Source organism: Schistocerca nitens, chromosome 1, assembly GCF_023898315.1.
Source record: "Schistocerca nitens isolate TAMUIC-IGC-003100 chromosome 1, iqSchNite1.1, whole genome shotgun sequence".
Taxonomy (NCBI): Eukaryota; Metazoa; Arthropoda; class Insecta; order Orthoptera; family Acrididae; genus Schistocerca; species Schistocerca nitens.
The window spans coordinates 602,841,167-602,862,596 of record NC_064614.1 but is presented as its reverse complement, the minus strand read 5'-3'; the positions used below and the strand labels follow the sequence as shown (position 1 = coordinate 602,862,596).

Genomic DNA, 21,430 nt, shown 5'->3' with positions numbered 1-21,430 from the left:
ACTGTCTCATATTAATTTCTACTGTGGCTCAGATGAATATTCAACCAAAAACTATTACTGTTCAAAAACTATTACTGTTATTGGTCTGTGAATTAATACACAATCTAAATTCGTTGCTACACAACTAACTTGTGTTCAATAAGCACTGATGGCACTACATGAGGGTTATAATACTATCTCATAAATCATTAGGTATATTAAAGACATTAACAGTCTTATTACACTTTCTTGCAGTAAAGCTGAACATGCAGGGTGGTACCAACTGAAAATACTTGCAGTCAGTCACATAGCTGATAAGGTACTTCATTTGACTGTGTCTTTGTTTTCAGCTAGTGATGTGGTACAGTGTTGAATGCCTTTTGTAAACCTATGAAAATACTATCTACCTTTATCTTATTACTTTCAAGACACTATGTGCAGCAAGAGAGCTGTGTCAGGGTTAAAGGTAAGATAACGGAATTAAATAATTGCTCATTCTTTAAGATCAAAATTACTGCTGAGGAAGAAAATGGTTCAAATGGCTCTGAGCACTATGGGACTCAACTGCAGTGGTCATTAGTCCCCTAGAACTTAGAACTACTTAAACCTAACTAACCTAAGGACATCACAAACATCCATGCCCGAGGCAGGATTCGAACCTGCGACCGTAGCAGTTGCACAGTTCCGGACTGCGCGCCTAGAACCGCGAGACCACTGCGGCCGGCTGCTGCTGCTGCTGAGGAAACCACTTAAGCCTTCACTGAAATGAGACTACTATTTCAGCCTGTAGGGAAGCAAACACTGACACCTCCATCAAGCTAAAAAAAAAAAAAAAACCCTCCCCCAAGTATATATATGTTGACATATACAGTTAATTACCATCATTCTATCTATTGCTTTCCCTTGCTCTTTCAAAATAGTGCACGCACTGCTGCAGAGTGCAAGATTCATTTTGAAAATAAACCCATACGCTGCGGTTAAGCTATTTTTCTACAGTATCCTTTCTTCCACGAGTGCTAGTCCAACAGAGGAACTTCTGTGACATTGTAATTAAGAGAGGGGTGCTGGCACAATGGAAGTGTGTGGCTGCCCTATAAATCATATCTTAATATATCAAGTCTAAGAGAATTGCCTGGAAGGCAAATTTCTGAGTTTGAGTCCCAGTCTGGACTCAATTTTTATCTAACACAGTGCTTCAGTTAATTTTGTTTCCACTACAGAACCACACTGATAATGAAATCACAAATCAAACATAAATAAAAGAGCAATTAGAAGAGAGGAATGACAGGAAAAACATACAAAAATACCCTCAAAACAGATCTTGGTTCATTATACTTATGGCAGAATGCATTAGAATGGCACATCAAAACACACTGTGAATTACTCTCATGAAGCAAAAGTATAAACAGTATTATTGAGTTAATCCCTGTATTACCAGTGGTTCTATACTTACTCTTAATGGCTTTGCATCACCCGAGCCATTGCCCTTTGTATCCAGTGGTTTTGGTTTATAAAATGGTTCAGTTTTAGGTAATTTCTTTTCAGCTATGTACAGAACCTTTTCACCACATGGTGACCATTCGAATGAGCCAAAATCAGCTGAGAATGGTGAACATACCAACAAATACATTAATTTTTATGCAATGTAATTTGTAAAAATATGAAACAATGTTTATCTAAGTACTCGTATGTAAACTTTAATAATGAGATAACAAAATAATTGAAACAAATTAAATGATTCCTTAATAGCAAAATGTATATGCTCATACAAACTGAGATAAAAAACTTAAAAACCTGCCATTAGAGACTGACAACAGGCTCAAACTAGGCATCAGGTGGGGAAAGAAAGCCGCCATTTTCTTTTGCAAAGAAACTGACTGCAACAGACTTTGGGCAACCATAGAAAATCTAAAGCTTGATGGATGGTTGTATCAAGAAATAAGGCCCCTCATCTTAGGCAAGAATGTAGCAGTGCCATTAAAACAGATCTTTTACTGCCTTTACCTGCCATACCCATTTTGTGAATCAGACTATTATTTATTTAAAAAAGCTCCACAGCCAGTCTCAAAGCACTACAAACAATAAACAAGGACTAATTAATACAACTGAGAAAGCAGCAGCTTTCCTCTGAATTTGTTAGCTTACAAACAGTTAGCATAAGCACAAATATTATCAGGCAGTACAGCGATAGTTCATAGCTAATGCAGTGTACGGATTAAATTTGTAAAATTTGCTTCTCTTTTTTTAGTGTATTCGTTGATGGGCTCTCTGAACACAATGACTGAATTAATCAATAAATAAGCAAAACAGAATGAACGAATGAATAAATGAATGAATGAGTGGGTGAAAATGAACAAATTAAAACATTAATACTGCACACATGAAAACAAAAACGAATAAAAAATGCCTCATGGGATGTTCACCATGGGAAAAAAAAAAAACATTTTTGAGTTAGCAGTCAGTTAACGCAAACCATGGGAAGTCAATTTAGAGGCACATGTCAGAAATATGGTTTGATACCAATACAGTTGTTTTATAGTCAAGTCTGTAAGTAAACTGCAAATGAACTACAACATGCCAGCAGGAAGGTGCTCCATAACTTCCCAAAAAGCCAACATTGGCCAGTCATGCTTGTGCTTGGTATCCAGACTCCATCATCACATCTTTTCTTAGACTATGGTGGAATTTCCAGAAAGATGACTGGTGCAACCTTGCCACAGGCATGGACAAATGCTCATGGTGGATTGCAACTGCATCATCCAAATATAACCACAGTGTTGGTGCCGTTATACCGACAATTTGAAAGTAAATCACCAGAGCATACCAAAAGAAATATTTATCTCACTAGAGTAAATACTGGTTGGTTAGTCAGTCGGTCGTTTGGTTGGTTGATTGATTGATTTGGGGGTGGGGACCACACAGTGATATCATTGGTCCCGTGATCTAAGATAGTATAAATCAAGGGAGGAACAACACAAACAGCACAGTCCAGTTGAGGGGAAAGGATAACGTGCAAACAAAGAGGAAAAGGGACATCAGGGCAACAGTAAGAGGACAGAACAGGAGGGGGGTGGGTGGAAACAAGGAGAACAGGAATGCCCCAGAAATGTTAAGTGCAGAGGGACACTAACATCGCCACCGAACCATCTCGACACCCACACCACACTGTACTATACCATTATCATGGTACAACAGGAAGGGGCAGAAGATGCAAGAAAAGAGGAAACAAAACAGCACAACACACCATATAAAATGTAGGGAAAAGGCGGAGAGAACCTGGCTGGAGTGAAGGCAAGGTCAACAAGGCCTTAACAACCAATGCCTATGCTAACTGAGGGACTCAAATTCCAGAGGAAAATTCAAGAACTTATACCTGCGAGTACAAATCATTTTTGTGAAGAAAACGGAGGACACATCTAATAATGCAAGGTTTGTCCACCAACAGCCAAAACAAGGAAGGTAGGTGGGCACATTTAGTGTGAAGAGCCGAAGCAGGGGCTGTCCAGCAAAATATGGATCACTGTGAGTGGAGCCGCATAACTATAAAGGGGGAGGGGGGGCGGGTAGGGGGAGATGGGAAGGGAGCTCATTCTGGAGTAAAAACCCATAGATCAACCTAGTATGGCCAATACGAAGATGGTAGATTCCACCAGGAGAGGCAGAGGGAGGAATGCCACTTGGAGGGAGTCTCCTTGAAGGCACAAAGTTTATTAGCCCTGGTGAGGGGGGTGGGGGGGGGGGGGAGGCTCCCAAGAGTATACCCACAATTGAGCGAAAAGGGATTTCATGTAATGCCACAAATCTGCTCCCAGAGGAGTCAAAGAGAAAAGGGGGGTAGATGCCCCCCCCCTCCCAAAACAAGATGATCAGCAAGTTTATTACCTATGTGACCAGGAACGCAAAGGAAGTCGACCAGACAAGCAATGGCACCACGATCAGTGAGAAGGTCGTGGATAGCAGAGCTTAAGGGATGGCGGGAGAACCACTGAGTGATATCCTGAAGGCCAGCCACTGAGTCCTTACATAATAAAAATCAGGTGCGGGAGAAGCGTTTAATAAAACAGAGGGCCCAACAATGGCCATCAATTCTGCAGTCAATACCCTACACGTGGCACGCAAGAGACGATGTTCCATGCCAATGGAACACGTGATAGCATATCTCATGAGATCATTTAAAATCATCGGTGTAAAAAAAAAAACAATGGCATTCTGAAACCCATGTAAAAGCATTGGGAACAAACCACGGAACACTAGTGGGGCTATTGAGGCGTTCAGACCCCGGAAGAGATCCATCTGAATCTAATGCCAGGGAGCTACCCAAGGGCGGGTTGTTGGAAGAAAACATGGGGAAGAGGACAAGGAGCGGAGATGGAAGTCACAGTAGAGAGACGGAAGGCAGAGTCCAACCGGTAAACCCAACCGAGGGTGGGCAGCAGGCAGGCAACAGCCCAAAACTCAGAATAGAACAGAATAGGAAGGGTGAGCAGGGGAAGATCAGACAGTAATAGTGTAGGAAAGCTGGAGCTGGGTCCACCAAATTGAAAGGGGACAGATCCCAGCGTCAAAAGAACACTATTGACAAGGGTAGTGAGACAGGAACTGGTGGCTAAACGGATACTACAATGGTAAACTGGGTTCAAGAGAAGCAGCATGGAGGAGGCAGCTGATCCGTAAAGTTGACAACCATAGTCCAGACTAGTCAGAACGTAATGCTCGATAAAGGCAAAGAAGAGTCGAATGAACCACGTCCCGAGAGGCAAGGAAGCAAAGAACACTGAACTCACGAAAACCACCAACTTTCAAACGACGGATATGACGCAACCAAGTAAGCTTGTTGTCAAAAAGAAGACCCAAGAAATGGAACTGGGGGACTACAGTCAGACGTTGGGCATTGAGACAGAGCTCTGGATCATGATGGATTGTAGTATGGCAATAGAAATGCACTACCCTCGACTTAAGGTGAGATCTTTGAAAAAAGTGCGAGAGTGTCCACAAGGAAACACACCGGTTGGCACCCTGCAGCTGTCATTCCACAAAGGCCACCGAGTGGGAGTCAGCCCAAATACAGAAATCATCCACATACAGAGCAGGGGTGACCAACAGTATGGTAGTGGTCACAAGTCCATTAATAGTGATCAGAAAAAGAAGGACACTCAATACAGAGCCATGTAGAACGCCATTCTCCAGGGTCTATGGAGAGCTGAGAACAATACCAGCCCAGACTCTGAACAACCAGTGGGCCAGAAACTGATGAGTAAAAACCAAGAAGGGTCCATGAAGACCTCACTCATGGAGCACAAGGAGGATGTGATGCCACCAAGCTGTGTCGCAGGCCTTACGAAGAACAAAGAAAACTATTGCAAAATGGCAACAATGAGAAAATGCCTGCCAAACTGCAGTGTCCAACTGAGGCAGATGATCTATCAGAGACCATCCCTCCTGAAAGCCACCCTGGTAAAGGGATAAAGGGTTCTGAAATTCAAGGACCCAATTGAGCCGACGAGCCACCATCTGTTCTAGTAACGTACAGGAGACATTGATCAAGCTAATGGGCTGGTAACTAACTTGAGGAAAGACAGATCCTTGCCAGGCTTAAGAACAGGAACCACAATACAGTCCCTCCACTGGGTGCGGGGGGCAGAATGCCTCAGAGCCAAATACGGTTAAACAACTGGAGGAGACACTGGCGTCGTGGAGGAATGCCTCTGAGCCAAATACGGTTAAACACCTGGAGGAGACATTGGTGTTGTGGAGGACTGAGGTGTTGAAGCAATTGGTTATGGATGGAATCAGGGTCAAGAGCTGAAGAGAGGGCCAGAAGACGCTCCCATTCAGTGAAAGGTTCACTGTACGACTCTGCCTGAAAAGGGGTAAAACATAAGCAAGAAGCTTCAGCCTGCTGTTTCCCGAGACGGAAGGCAGCTGGATAGCAGGCTGACACCAATGCTTTTGCAAAATGGGTCACGAGGTGTTCTGCGAGAACTGACGCATCTGAACAAAGATCAGCTGGCACGGCAAGGCCCGGAATTTAAGACTGCCACTTACTACCTTGGAGAGTGCAGGGTGTAATCCACACATGTGACAAAGGGACAGAAGAATCTAGAGCAGAGACAAAGCATTCCTAACACATCTGTTTGCACTGAATGATTAAGTAAGGGGTTTTGGCAAGAAGACATTTAATGGTTAACAAGGCTGTCAGGGACTGGTGCCACTTGTTGCAAGGCATGACGGCAATCATGGATAGCGGTGGCAATGGCCATGCTCCACCACGGAACTGGCAGGAGGCAAACGGAGCCCATCACATGGGGAACAGCAATGCCAGCAGTGCACATTATCTTATCGGACAGATCACGGCCAATTTTGTCAATACAACTTGACAGAGAAGGTGAAAACACAACTTGGGAAGTATATATAGAACAATCAGCATAATGGGAAGGCCAATGGGGTAACCTGTTCAGTGGGAGGTGTGAAGGGAACAAGAGAAAGACAAGTAGCCACTATCGCAAAGATCATCATTTGGCAACCAGTGTACGGAAGGGAAAAGGGGAGGGGAAGAGTGTGAAAGATCAATTGTAAAAAAGTGTGATATGTGGTACTATAGTGAGTAGTGCAAACATTATTAAGAAGCAACAGGTCATGGTCTACAATGGACAATGAGCAGCCCCCGACTAGATGACACAGCACTGCCCCATGAAGGGTGATGGGCATTAAAATCTCCAAGTAGGAGGAAGGGAGGGGGGAGTTAATTAAGGAGGGCAGCTAGAGCAGCAGATGTATAGGTGGCCCCTAAGGACACAGATATAGATTGCAAACCGTGACAGAGGAGGCCAAGTGGATCCAAATGGAAACCAACTCTATAGTACAAAGTGGGGTCCTCGTACTAACTTTATACAACACAGATTTCCAGGTTAAGCTTGAATTTTTACCTTAACATAAGATTGATGCTTTATACAGTCGACCCTGAAAATCCCATGACTACAGCTCAACTGTTGCATTTGGCAGGCTAAAATCCAAACAACTACCAATAAAAACTGCTGCAGATCTCCTTGCTAAGAATTTTATATACACCATAAATTGGTGCAAATATGGACCCAGAAAGCACCACCAGGAGTACAATCTGACCTGAAAACCCACACTAAACCAGAAGACTTTGATTTGTCTTGATATATATGGAGACAATTAACAGAATCCATTCACACCATGGTACATGCAAGAATTTTCTTTTCAGGTGAAATGAAGTGTGTGATCCATCTTCTAACTGCAATGAAAAACCCATGCTATGTGCCACACTTTGCAGGAGTTTAATCTAATATCATAAGTATTTCTCCACTAAACTACTGTATCATATACATGCAATGTCACACTCTTGTTTGATTTTTTTCATTAGTACCATTGCTTTACACCTGTAATGTAGGCCTATAATAACACCATTCGTTGTGCTAACAAACACTAAGCAAATAAGCACCAGTAAGTTAATTAAATTCAATTCATTCTTCAGTACATGCATTTATGGTTTTTGCTTTGTAAATAGGCGCACGTATACATCTACATCCTGCAAACCACTGTGAAGTGCATAGCAGAGGGTACTTCCCAATGTAATGGTTATTGGAATGTCTTCCTGTTCCATTCAAGTAAGGAGCGCAGGAAGAATGATTGCTTAAATGGCTCTGTGTGCACTCTGCCTAGTCTAATCTTGTCCTTATGACCCCTACTGGAGTGACATGCAGAGGGTTATGGTGTATTGCTAAGATTCATCTCTTAAAGTTGGCTTTTGAAACTCCGTTAGCATGCTATCTCAAGATAGTTTGCAACTATTTTCAATTATCTGCCAGTTCAATTTTCTCAGAATCTCCACAGCACTCTCTCATGGGTCAGACATACATGTGGCCATTAGTGCTGCCCTTCTTTGTATACATTCAATATTCTCTGTTAGTCCTAATTGGTATGCTCCCACACAATTGAGCAATATGTTAGAATGGGTTGCACAAGTGTTAAGCAAACTTCCTTGTGGACTGATTGCATTTTTCTGGTATTCTACCAATGAACCAAAGTCTGCCACTTGCTTCAACTACAACTGATACTATGTGAACATTCCATTTCATATCCCTACAAAGCGTTATACCCAGGTATTTGTAGGAGTTGACCAATTCCATTTGTGACCTATTGACAGTATAATAATAGAAAGTTACGTGTTTTCATTTTACTAAGTGCATAACTTTACATTAGCGATTATTTATAGTAAATTGCCAATGATTTGTGCAATTTTAAAACCTTATCAAGATGTGACTAAAAATTTGTGCAGTTTTTAAAAAAGTACATCATTACAGACAACCACATCGTCCGCAAAAAGTCTGAGGTTGCTACATATTATCTGCAAGATCATTAATATACAACTGGAATATTAAGTGTGCCAATACACTTCCCTGGGGCACACTAAAAGTTAATTCTACTATGTCTGTCAAACCTCCACCAAAGATAACATATTGCCTCCTCAATGCCAAGAAATCTTCAATCCAATCACAAATTTCTTTTAATTCCCCATATTATAGTACTTTCAATAACAAGCATAGGTGTGGTACTGAGTTGAATGCTTTTTGGAAGTCAACTTTTACTGTGTAACTGGCTACCCTGATGCACTGTTTTCAGGAGACCACATCAGAAAAATGCACGATGGGTTTCACATAATTGACTTATGACGATATATGACAAAAGCTGACCAATATTGTATCAAAAATTTCAGCATTCACAGTCCAAAGATTTAGAGAAAAAAATGGGATTAATAACATTAGCACCATCACTGTATATAGGCCCCTACTAAAGCAGCAATGCTCACTGAACATACACCAGACACATACGTGACCACTGGCCACAGTGCCACTACAAGATCGAACTCCACAAGATGCACTTCCAGTCCCTAGTAAAATACCGTGTGTTTTAAAATGCATTCAGGGTTTTAAGGCTTTGTTGTATTTATTTTATTCAGCCTACAATTGTAAATAACACAGCAAATGAAAAAGCAACTCAAACTGTTTTTCTTACAAGTGTTCAGTGTGAGCACCATCCATTCTGCTTCCCCAACCATGATCAATGTGACTGGAGTAATTGTTGCAACGACTGTTTCAATCCTGTTTCTTAAGTTGGATGGATCAGTTGGTGTCTGAGGAATATGATCCTTTATGAATCCCCAAAGGTAAAAATCGCATGGCTCAGATCAGGCAAACGCAGAAGCCATGAGAAATGAGCTCTGCCATATGGCCTCTTGCGACTCATCCTCTGGTCAGATACAACATTGTTTAACCAATGGCATACCGAGTTATGCCAGTGAGGCAGCACACTATCTTGCTTCCAAATGAAGTTATGTGGTTCAGCTTCTTCCAATTGAGGAAAAAGCCACAGTTCTAGCACATCAACATAAGAAACATCAGTTACAGCAGTTGCTCCAAAAAAGAGAAAAAAAAGGCCCATAAACTTTCCACCAGAATATGACACAAAAAAATTCAATTTAGGGGAGTGTTGTTGCAGTTGTACCATCTCACAGGGATTTGTTGACTCCCAGATGTGGACATTATTAGTGTTCACATTTCCACTTAAGTGAAATGTCGATACATCACTGAGGACAACATGATCCAGAAAAACTTCGTAGTCATGCAGCAACATTTCATTTGCACACAAACTGCACTCTGTAGGCTTTACAGCTTGCACATAGGTGCAGCTAGAGTTGCTCTTTCATTTGATGTATTATTTATAACAGAAGGTTGAATGTACAAGGATGTGCTGAAAAGTGATACCTCCAAATTTTAATGTGGAAATTCAGAAAGCTTAAAAAATATTTATTAATGTTCTACAATGTTATTCCTCATGCAACTTCCTGGCAGATTAAAACTGTGTGCTGGACCGAGACTCGAACTTGGGACCTTTGACTTTTGCGTGCAAGTGCTCTACCATCTGAGCTACCCAAGCATGGTGCTAAGTTCAAGTTTCGGTCTGGCACATAGTTTTAACCCACCAGGAAGTTTCATATCAGCACACACTCCACTGCAGGGTAAAAATCTCATTCTGTTATTCTTCATGTCTATATATTTATTTCTTAACATAATCACCTGGTGAAGAACACACTTCTCCCAACGAGAGACCAGTTTTTCAATACTGTAACTGTAGAATCTTTTACTTCATTGACTGAGCCACACTCTCACCTCTGCTTGCACTGCTTCATCATTATCAAAGTGAAGTCCTTGAAGGTATTCTCCGAGTTTTAGAAACAGAGAAAAATTGGATGTGGCCTAGTAGGGACTGTATGGAGGATGATCAATGGCACGTTCTGTGGTTAGGAACTCTATAACAGCATGCTGTTTCTCAGGTACTGACATAGTTGCATCACACATCGTCATGTTACATGCTACAATTTGGAGCAATTTAGCAGCAGAGGGCAGCAGATGTGCAGACATTAAGAATAATGATGTAGAATGTAAATAATGTTTGTTTTATTTAACAAAATTAAAGTTTTCACTTAAAAAATTTGGAGGTATTACTTTTCAGCACACCTCAGTAATAAACGTTACAAAGCCTTAAAATCCCAGTATTCATTTTGAAGCACTCGGTATTTAGCAGCATGTTCCTGACAATGAATATTTAGCTTTTTAGTTGACCCATTGCAGCAACACATGGCTTCGTAAAAGTGAAATGGAATGATCACAGATTCCATCCTAGACAATACAGATAGCAGACTTTGTTTATTGGTGTGATGCTAGAAAAATACTTGTCTGTCCCATCTTAGCATGCTGCTCAATTGTGTATGATCCAAACCAAATAGGTATAACAAGGGATACTAAATGTAAAAACAAATATGGGCACAGGACAAATACTTACAAGTAGTGAACAATCTTCCAATTCTGGTGGATTATGTAGAATACGTGTAAATTACAAGCATCAACATACTGGTCTGAGATTTGTTCACAGTCTAATACAGTCTCACTGAATTTCTCTTGCAGTTTTAGTTCTTACAATGAAAAATGTGTCAAAAACGTGAAGTGCACTAAATATGACACAAACAAGGACATCATGATACACTACCGATCAATCTGTTACCACAACATGTATTTTGCATTTAAATTCCTTCACTTCACCATCACACAGTAAATTATTACCTTCAAAATAACTTACTTTTAACAATAAACAATATGAAACATAACAGCTAACAAAAACATGTATTATGTTTCTGCTGTGAAACAGGGCTATGGTACAGACCATTCTGTAACTATAATTAATTTTTCAGTGGGAATCATTAGCACACTCTAGCCCTCCATTGGATTCCCTAACATTCTGATCACAAGTGACTAAAGTAATCAAGTCACCAACTGCACAGATCTTACAACAACTATTTTTGCTCAGCTATCACGACTGCTCTATCTCACTTCATATCCGTAAATTCATGTACAACACAGTTTAACCACAGCACTGAGCTACCATCATTGAAACTAATTTAAAGCACATATATTAAGTTACTTATTTATAAACTACTGCACGCAATAAATGAAGGTTTTGACAACACGAAATATTTAAATCCACTGTTACTTGACACACAGTTCTTATGAATACAATCAGAGCTTACCATCAGCATAAACGTCACCATGAACTTCAAGTGCCTGTAAATCATAGTTTTTCCATAACTGCCTTTGCCTCCAGACCTCAAGGTACTGTTTCTTTTTAGTTTCATCTTGTGGGACTTCTCGAAGAACTGCACGAAACTCTTCTGAACTCGACATGCATGACAGTAACCTACACACATAAAATTCAAGCTTTTGTTAAACTAATCTGGTGACGAAACAAAATTAGCTAATTGTTGGCATTTGCTACATTATATTTCAAAGAAACCAGCTACTTACTTTTAACAATAAACAATATGAAACATAACAGCTAACAAAAACATGTATTATGTTTCTGCTGTGAAACAGTGACTAAAGAACTAACAAAAAATTAATACTACACATGGGACACACTGTGCACAGCTTGGCACTCAGTGAATCCGGTTTTATGTTGACTTGCAAACCATACTGCAATTACACTTAAAGGCAGCCACAATTATAGGAAAATTTTCCAACTTTATCCTTAGCGAAAATTCAAATACAATAATGTAATAGCATAATACACAGCTAACATTGAAAACATTACAACTTACTCAAAAGTAGTGTCCACCGGCACTAGTTCTGTGGGGTTTTGCAATGACGCGTCCACGATGTACATTTGTTGAAATTTTATCGATTTTCCTCTTTCTAGATTCCTTTGTGACCATGATGAAAGCACAGTAACACCATTACCATTCACCAACGACTTTAAAACCCTTGCTGATGTAAGCGATGGGTAATGGGCAACTGTTTTGTAGACATTTACTACTCTATCGATCTAAATAACAGAATATTTAGTCAGCGTCAGTCAGTTACTTTATTTACAGCTGCAGCAAAAGGAAAATAACTCTACTATACCTGTGATTCCATCTTGCCAAGCGCACGACTAATGAACTGCATACAGTAACTGAGGACAGCAGGTATTTATTCTACAGATAACGAAAGCCCAAGCCGTTACAGAACAATGCGCATTAGATAACGATCTCATTAACTTTCGTCCGTAGACACCTTCCAAGCAGCCGGCTGATGAAATTAACACCAACCACCGGTAACCAAAATCTTTGTTACAATCCAGACCATCCAATTATCTTTTGTTGGTAAACACGAATCTACAAACTACTGTCATTCACCTCGCTTAACTCAACATCATATTTCCCGGTCACAGACACTATCGCCCACTCCCAGTGACACACAAATCCTCTGCAACAATCATAAATTACCTCTCAAAGTAAGCAGAGATAATCTTCGACAAACAATGTGTACGCAAGTAATGCACGATTGCCAACAGAACAGGTGGACGGGTTGATGCAATATCCACATCATTTCTGCTCCTCTGTCAAACGTTTTCCTGTAATGCAGAGTTTTGGTGTCATTAGAACTCTGTAGCTTCACGAAATTTTGTATGAATATTGGCTTTATGTTTCCTCTATCAGGTTTCATATAAATGACAATATACAAAATTTTATTTTCCTGTAAATAAGGGTATTTCTTATTAAATTTTTATTTTACCGCAAAACAACTAGGCATTAATTATCATCTGTGAGCGGCCACTCACAGCCGCATACACCAAAATCTTCAGCTATCAAGACCAGTTAATTTGGAGGTGATACCGATTGTAGGTCTAGAGAGAATTAATGACGTATTGCTTATCTTGGGCACAAACAAAAAAAATGAATAAACGTTAGAAAATAACAAAAAAAGGTTCATACATAAACAAAGAGATTTAGCTTTTCATTTAATTTTTCATCAAATTCACATTTTAACTTATTATATCACGGGAAATGTGAATTTAAAAAAAAAGTTACGAGAATCGTCAACATTATGAACAACTGATCACACACTAATATTTTGATTGATATTGACAGTGGCAGGGGACAGTGATGCCATCCTGAAGCCAGACAGATTCAGAAGGTGCTGCCACAGTCTAATATAGCCTTCGCGACACTCCGTCTCGTTTTTATTACTCACAGCGATAGCAGCACCCCAAGCGACCAGAAAGCGACACTTATGAACACTATACCGAATGAGTGCAAATACTAACGTTAATATTGATATGTAACATAGTTTCCACAGAAGGGAGTGTATGTAGCGCCACGAAAATCGACAATAATTGACAACGACACAGCATCTCTCATTACGTATTTTCCAAAGGACCCTGGGAGGTACGAAACAGTACTTGACAGAGCAGTTTATTTACCATTCCCCTGTGACGTACAAATATTTACTGAATACTGTCGTTTTCCATTAATTATAAAACACAGCCAGTACACATCAGAGGAGATGACGTTTTGTAGAAAGACATTATATATCTACCCAAAAACGCGAGGTTGTGTCCAGTACATTCAAATCAGTGATTGTGGAACATAGGAAACCTATATAGAATGTAATACCTACATTATTTAACGCACCAAATAAAACACCACAGCTGTAACTTAAGGGAAGTCTACATAGATGTGATAATAAATCGTTAAAAGCAATAAAAAGGCATCCCAACACAGAAGAAACCAATTCATCATCTGATCCACAAATGGCATCAATCTACAACACAATCGCTTTTGAAGCAAAAATAATTACATTCACAAAAATATGCTTGTACCAAAAAAGGGAGTGAAGCATGAGAATGGGTGAATTGTTAGATTCCATAGCTTTTCTTATAGTCAAGGAAAGTGTCTATGATAATAACAGGTGACAACAGCAGAAAAATACACTGATGAGGCAAAACATTATGACCAACTTCTTAGTAACTTGTTTGTCCGTCTTTGGAACGAAGTACGTCACTGATTCTGCGTATCACAGGTCTGACAGTTTGTTGGTAGGCTTGTGGAGGAATGTGGCTTTAGATGTCTTCCCGCAGCTCATGTAATTCACGTAAATAATGGGTCGCTGATTTGCGAACACGGTGATAGCGCCCGATAACGACCCAGATGGGCTTCTTAGAATTTACATCAGGCGAATTCGGTCGCCGAAACATCAACGTCAGTTCACCGCAATGCTCCTCAAACCACTGTTGCACGGTTCTGGCTCCGAGACACGGACAATTATACTGCTGAAAGATTACATCATTGTCAAGGAAGATGTCAACCATGAAGGTATGCAGGTGGTTTACAGCTGTAAGCGTGTCTTCGATTACTATCACAGGTCATGCGCAACCGCAGAAGAATTTCTTCTGTAGCATAATACTGCTCCATACAGCATGGGCAGAATGGATCAGTGGCGCGCTACACGTTTGGGGCCACAGTTCAGCTCGATGGTGACGTTTGTGGAGACGACCATCGATCTAGTGTAGAAAAAACTTGATTCACCTGAAGAAGCGACACATTTCCATTGATTGACAGTCGAATCCGGATAGTTCCGTGCACTAGTGGCCGAGCGGTTCTAGGCGCCACAGTCTAAAACCGCGCGACCGCTACGGCCGCAGGTTCGAATCCTGCCTCGGGCATGGATGTGAGTGATGTCCTTATGTTAGTTAGGTTTAATTAGTTCTAAGTTCTAGGGGACTGATGACCTTAGCAGTTAAGTCCCATTGTGCTCAGAGCCATCTGAACCATTTGGTTCTGAGCCCACTCCAATCGTAACTGAAGATGTAGCTGCATCAACATGCAAACATGTGGGGCTGGTTTGCTGCTGAGTTGCATTTCCAACAATGTACAATGAACGGTGTGCTCCAGAACACTTGCATGTGCACCAGCATTGTGCTCTTTCACCAGAGATGCCATCCTACTTTACACAGCAGACAAGCCTCTGAACCTCACATTCTGAGAAGAGTCGTGGAGTCCTACCACTTAACACGTAGTGGTAGTTTCACTGCCCTTCTACTTCTTTCTGTAGACGCTCACTATAGAAGCACGTGAACAAACTACTGATCGTCCATGTTTCACTTCCATATATGGCTACACTCCATACAAATACTTTCAGAAACGACTTCCTGACACTTAAATCTATACTTGATGTTAACAAATTTCTCTTCTTCAGAAACGCTTTCCTTGCCATTGCCAGTCTACATTTTATATCCTCTCTACTTCGACCATCATCAGTTATTTTGCTCCCCAAATAGCAAAACTCCTTTACTACTTTAAGTGTCTCATTTCCTAATCTAATTCCCTCAGCATCACCTGACTTAATTCGATTACCTTCCATTATCTTCGTTTTGCTTTTGTTGATGTTCATCTTATATACTCTTTTCCAGACACTATCCATTCCGTTCAACTGCTCTTCCAAGTCCTTTGCTGTCTCTGACAGAATTACAATGTCATCGGCGAACCTCAAAGTTTTTATTTTTTCTCCATGCATTTTAATACCTACTCCGAATTTTTCCTTTGTTTCCTTCACTGCTTGCTCAATATACAGATTGAATAACATCAGGGATAGGTTACAACCCTGTCTCACTCCCTTCCCAACCACTGCTTCCCTTTCATGTCCCTCAACTCTTATAACTGCCATCTGGTTTCTGTACAAATTGTGAATAGCTTTCGCTTCCTGTATTTTACCCCTGCCACCTTCAGAATTTGAAAGAGATTATTCCAGTCAACATTGTCAAAAGCTTTCTCCAAGTCTACAAATGCTAGAAACGTAGGTTTGCCTTTACTTAATCTAGCTTCTAAAATAAGTCGTAGGGTCAGTATTGCCTCACATGTTCCCATATTTGTACGGAATCCAAACTGATCTTCCCCGAGGTCGGCTTCTACCAGTTTTTCCATTCGTCTGTAAAGAATTCGCGTTAGTATTTTGCAGCTTTGACTTATTAAACTGATTGTTCGGTAATTTTCACATCTGTCAACACCTGCTTTCTTTGGGATTGGAATTATTATATTCTTCTTGAAGTCTGAAGGTATTTCGCCTGTCTCATACATCTTGCTCAGCAGATGGTAGAGTTTTGTCAGGACTTGCTCTCCCAAGACTCTCAGTAGTTCTAATGGACCGTTGTCTACTTCCAGGGCCTTGTCTCGACTTAGGTCTTTCAGTGGTCTACCAAACTCTTCACGCAGTATCATATCTCCCATTTCATCTTCATCTACATCCTCTTCCATTTCTATAACATTGCCCTCAAGTACATCACCCTTGAATAGACCCTCTATATACTCCTTCCACCTTTCTGCTTTCCCTTCTTTGCTTAGAACTGGGTTTCCATATGAGCTCTTTATATTCATACAAGTGGTTCTCTTTTCTCCAAAGGTCTCTTTAATTTTCCTGTAGGCAGTCAGAAGGCAGTCAGAAGGATAAGAAGTTGCATATCTAGCTACCTGTCAGCTTTCATGGTTTACTTGTTCAGTCTTGCTAGGATCAGTGCGATTTGTGTGTGCCGTGCAGACACAGGAGGAACTAGCCGCAGTTTGTGAACAGTTTAATGTGGGTTTGGCTGTGGTCAGTCATCTTCAGGCTACTCCTTGGGTTTTTAGGTGATAGCAGAGTATCTGGCTCATTGCCTGGGACTCCTCAGGTGTCGCTCTTTTCGCCCACGGCTCTGCTGCGAAAAAACCTCCTAGTGTACCCAATGCAGTGGATTCACCCTCACACCAGGGTGGGTGGCGGGATGTATCGCATTAGCATCAGTCTAGACTGAGGCCAATGTGGAGTCTGGGCTCTGGCATTGCCTACTCGCCCTGTGAGTGAACTTGAGGCCAATTCTTCAGCAGGGTCAAAGCAAGCACATGTGGGCAAGGACTTGCTAGCTATGTGGAGCTCCAATCTCAGGCTTGTTATGGAGCCCCTGAACCAGACAGCGTTTAACGTGGAAAGAATGTCAATGTGTCTTTGGTATGTCTACTAGGAGGCCACATCTGAGATACGGATGCAGCCCTACCACCAGAGGATGTCCCTGCCCCCCTCCCATTCTCTATCTCACTCCATCCCTCAGCCCCTTCGAGATGCCTCTGGAAGCTTTCCACAGAGTGGGTAGTCACTTCCTCTGATACCAAAAGCCTGGGAAATTAGTCAAATAGCTGAAGACATCCAACAGTAACTGTTTTGTCTTCCAGCGGCCTTGACATACTGGTGGCAGTAAGTCACATAGGATTCTGGCGTACTGCACCCAAAATAATATTGATGAGACCTGTCAGCCTATGGGGCAGTAGAATGTTTTACTCTCCTCTTCACCCTAGGACACCTCTTCCTCCATGCCCCCACCCACCATTGGTTCGCATGTGAACAGCTTCTACTGCCACCACCAGGTCACAAACCACCACATGTGCATCAGGGCTGTACCACTCCCGGCCAACAACCCACCACTCTCCGTGCTGGACATCTGTTAATGATTCCAGACTCGCAAAAGTTATCTTATGCTTCTGAGAAATGTATGCGAACCACACTAACAAAACACCCCTGAACTTTGCCCTTGAATGTATGTATGTATGCAACCTGCACTAGCAAAAGACCACAGAACCCCCTTGCCATACTATTCTCGAGTAGCTGCTTCCTTTGTGAAGTGCACCACTGACCTATCAAGTGGAGTCCAACAATTCCCCACCCAATAATGAAGGTAGAGACCTCTGCAGCGCTACTGAGTTGATGAAGCCTTTGGTTGAGACCCTGCACTCGCCTCCAAACAAAAGGACCCACCAACTTTGGTAATAATGCTGGAAATTGCAGTCTTTGGTCGCACCCCATTCACAAGGCCAGCAGCCTTCACTAGCTCCACAGCCACCTGTATGAACTGAGGAGAACCCATTCGACAGGTGTCAATGGTGCCAATGGGAGCCACAACTGCACCTTGCATTCTCGATAGCTGCAAATAGGGCTGTCTCCATATCCCGGATGTGACCCTCTGTAGACATACCGAATGCACATTGGCTCTCTTTCCACCCCAAATACTGTATGCTTCAGGGGCTCCATAATACACCTAATGTTGGAGCTCCACATAACTAGCAAGCCCTTGCCCACGTGTGCCTGCTTTGATCCTGCTGAAGAATTGCCCATAAGTTCACTCACAGGGCGAGTAGGCAAGGCCAGATCCGAGCTTCCACATTGGCCCTCCATCTCGACTGATGTGGATGCGCTACTTCCCGCCACTCACCCTGCTGTTACTGTGGATTCACTGCGTCAGGTACACTAGGATGTGCTTTGGCAGCAGAGCCATGGGCGAAAAGATTGACACCTGAGGAGTGCCAAGTGATGTGCTAGATGCTCAGCCATCACTAAAACCCCAAGACAGCAGCCTGAGGTTGGATGACCACACCCAAACCCGAATTTAACTGTTCGCAAACTGCAGCCAGTTCCTGCTGTATCCACACAGTATAAACACATTGTACTCATCCTAGCAGGACTAAGTGAACAAGTAAACTATACAAGCTGACAGGTAGCTAGATATGCAACTTGTTACCCTCCTGACATACCACAAAAGAATCTGATAAAATAATGAACTGTGTAGTTGGCTGTTCAGAAAAAAACACAACTGATACAGAATATATGAATTTACACTTACAAAACGCTAGAATAAACCTCCTGAATACAAAAACACGCACGAAATTTGAAGATAATATATTAATAAGAAAGCACATGAAGAACTAGATATATAACTTGCTGCCCTGTAGATGTATCGTAGGCGACAGCTGGAGCCAGACTAAACAGCTTATTAGGCTGAGCTAAACAACCACTTGTCGTCAAAACAAACAAATGAGCTACTACATCACTACTGACTGGCTAAATATACTCTTCAACACGCGATAATAAACCTATTAAATAGAAAAACAAGCTCACAATTTAAGCAATATACGAGGAGCTACTTTTCAATCCGCATTATGTCCCAAAAAGTAAATTTTTCAGGGGAAGCGTAAAACGTATAACGAAAAAAATATTCGATTAATTTTTACGAATTTTACACCACATACTCAGGTAGGGCTGTTGATCAAAATGTGTTTAATGCAAGGAAATTGCTTTTTATGCTTTCAAGCTATGAGCACTTTAATGATCGACAAAATGCGTTTTGATCGGTTCTCTTGGAGAATCTGCCTTTTGATGTAAGCTATTTTGGACATAATGTGTTTTGATTAGTTTTCAGTGACATTGAACTGGTAAATATGTTTTTTATTGTTTGAAAATATTTGTACATTTTTTAGCATTCACTGATACATTTTAACACCAGAAGCAGGAACAAAAACGAAAATGGGCTTCATTTACAAAAACAAAGTTCACAATATTTTTCCCTTTCTAAACAATCACAAATAATACCTTGGGCAATAAGTTCGTTATATAGAAGGCTGATTGAGTGAAAAATTCAAGTATTTAATTTTCTCTCCAGTTGTTTCCATATCTGAGGCTTAGTAGTTTTTCCACATCATCTTTCTTTTCCTGTTTCAACCACATCAGTGATGACACTTTGGAGATGTTTGGTACTTTGTTCAGGTGTATCCACGTTTACCTAATGGCAAAAAGCGCTTTGAAGGGTCATCATAAAAGTAGGTGATGTGTGCTTTGATTTTCACATCAGTTACCCTATCAAATGGATCCTTTTCAGATCACTGATCCCTTCTACAGGCCTCATAATTGTACTTAGTTCCTTGAAATCAAATATTTCCCAGTCTTTCCCTAAAAACCTTGTTCCGCCCACTTCCTGACAAGTGTTTGGATTCAATATTTCTGAAATTAACGAAGTTTCTTTCCTACTCGTCCAAATTCTCTGCCAGGAGGTAAAAAAGAATGTCCTCGAACTGACAAGCAGTGAAGTACATGTCACTTGCACTGGAGATTCTTTGAATAACCAGAAAGCAATTGCATGAATAACGTGCTAATTTTTGTTTTGGCCAGCACGTCCATCTGCGAACAAACTGAGAAATGTGGCAGATATGTCAATGGTCAATTTCTTTAAGAAATCTTTGATCGCTGAGGAAATTTCTTGTGACCCTCTACCTGCCTGCCTTTCATTCTAAATGTAAAATGTAGGTTCTGCACCTGTCACATTTGTTACACAGAATGAGTATAGAGATATATGTATTGCAGAGTATGCCTCACCAATAGATAATTTTGGAACAGGTTTTACCTGCTGTAAACCAAAGGCAAATGTCAGGCTACAGTCATAGGTTTGCTTCATAAATTTGTGAAAAGTTCTAGCTCTTAATTTACGTGACCCAAGTTGAACCATTAGCTTATTCTTTGTGTTGATGTCTGTAGCAGTTTTCATTTGGTGATACATTCTATAGCAGAAGCTACAGGTATCACTTGCTTGAGTTCCAAAACATAGATTAAATTTTGTATTAAACATTTTCGTATAAAATGTTTTATTCACTTTCAGATCAGATGTGACTGAATTGTTATACATGAGGAATAGTTAGTTTATACTCAGAGCACTTGGCAGATAAAGGCGCTCACTCTTACTTCTGGAATAATAACTTCCCTTGCTTGTAGAAGTGAAATGAATTCAGTTACCTTTTTCCTCTCCAACAGTCACACATTTTCCAGCTTTATGGTCTCCTCTCTTGTCAAGCACTCCTTTAGCTGTTTTAAGACCATAAGCGATGGCATGCACTCTTATTTGACCAATGCCAAAAAGCTACCTGAAGAAAGCAGCACAAGCAGGAACCCCACCAACTTTTGAATAAACCTGAGAAGCATTAAATGTAGCAGTTACAATATTATTTCTCTAATGCTTTTATCAGAGTAATAAGTCACAAATTTGACGACTTTTTACTTACTTGATACTGCACTGTTAGAGCAGTTGGTTTATTTATCGGATAATTCCGTAATCTCCTGCACTTAGGACTGCTCACATTGAGAAGGAAGGAAAGCCTTTTTGTTCCTTTTTGTCTGGTTTAGCAAACACTGCCCTTTTAGTTTTGTATAAACAGGAATCGAACAACAGCAAAAGCGTCCTACTTTATGCTGGCAAGAAGGTTCGAAGC

At 41.0% G+C, this 21,430-nt stretch overlaps 1 protein-coding gene across 2 annotated transcripts in view; it reads right to left on the bottom strand.

The window, feature by feature from the left end:
- LOC126256707 (acylamino-acid-releasing enzyme-like) overlaps positions 1 to 12,840 on the bottom strand; it is a 129,378-nt gene extending 116,538 nt beyond the window's left edge. For both annotated transcript variants that reach the window (XM_049955503.1, XM_049955504.1), the window contains exons 1-4: positions 12,459 to 12,840; positions 12,155 to 12,378; positions 11,588 to 11,754; positions 1,433 to 1,578 (exon numbers count right to left, since the gene is read on the bottom strand). In XM_049955503.1, the coding sequence (XP_049811460.1) occupies positions 1,433 to 1,578; positions 11,588 to 11,754; positions 12,155 to 12,378; positions 12,459 to 12,500 (579 nt within the window). In that variant the 5' untranslated portion in view covers positions 12,501 to 12,840. The remainder of the gene's footprint in view (positions 1 to 1,432; positions 1,579 to 11,587; positions 11,755 to 12,154; positions 12,379 to 12,458) is intronic.
- Positions 12,841 to 21,430: the final 8,590 nt, after the last annotated feature.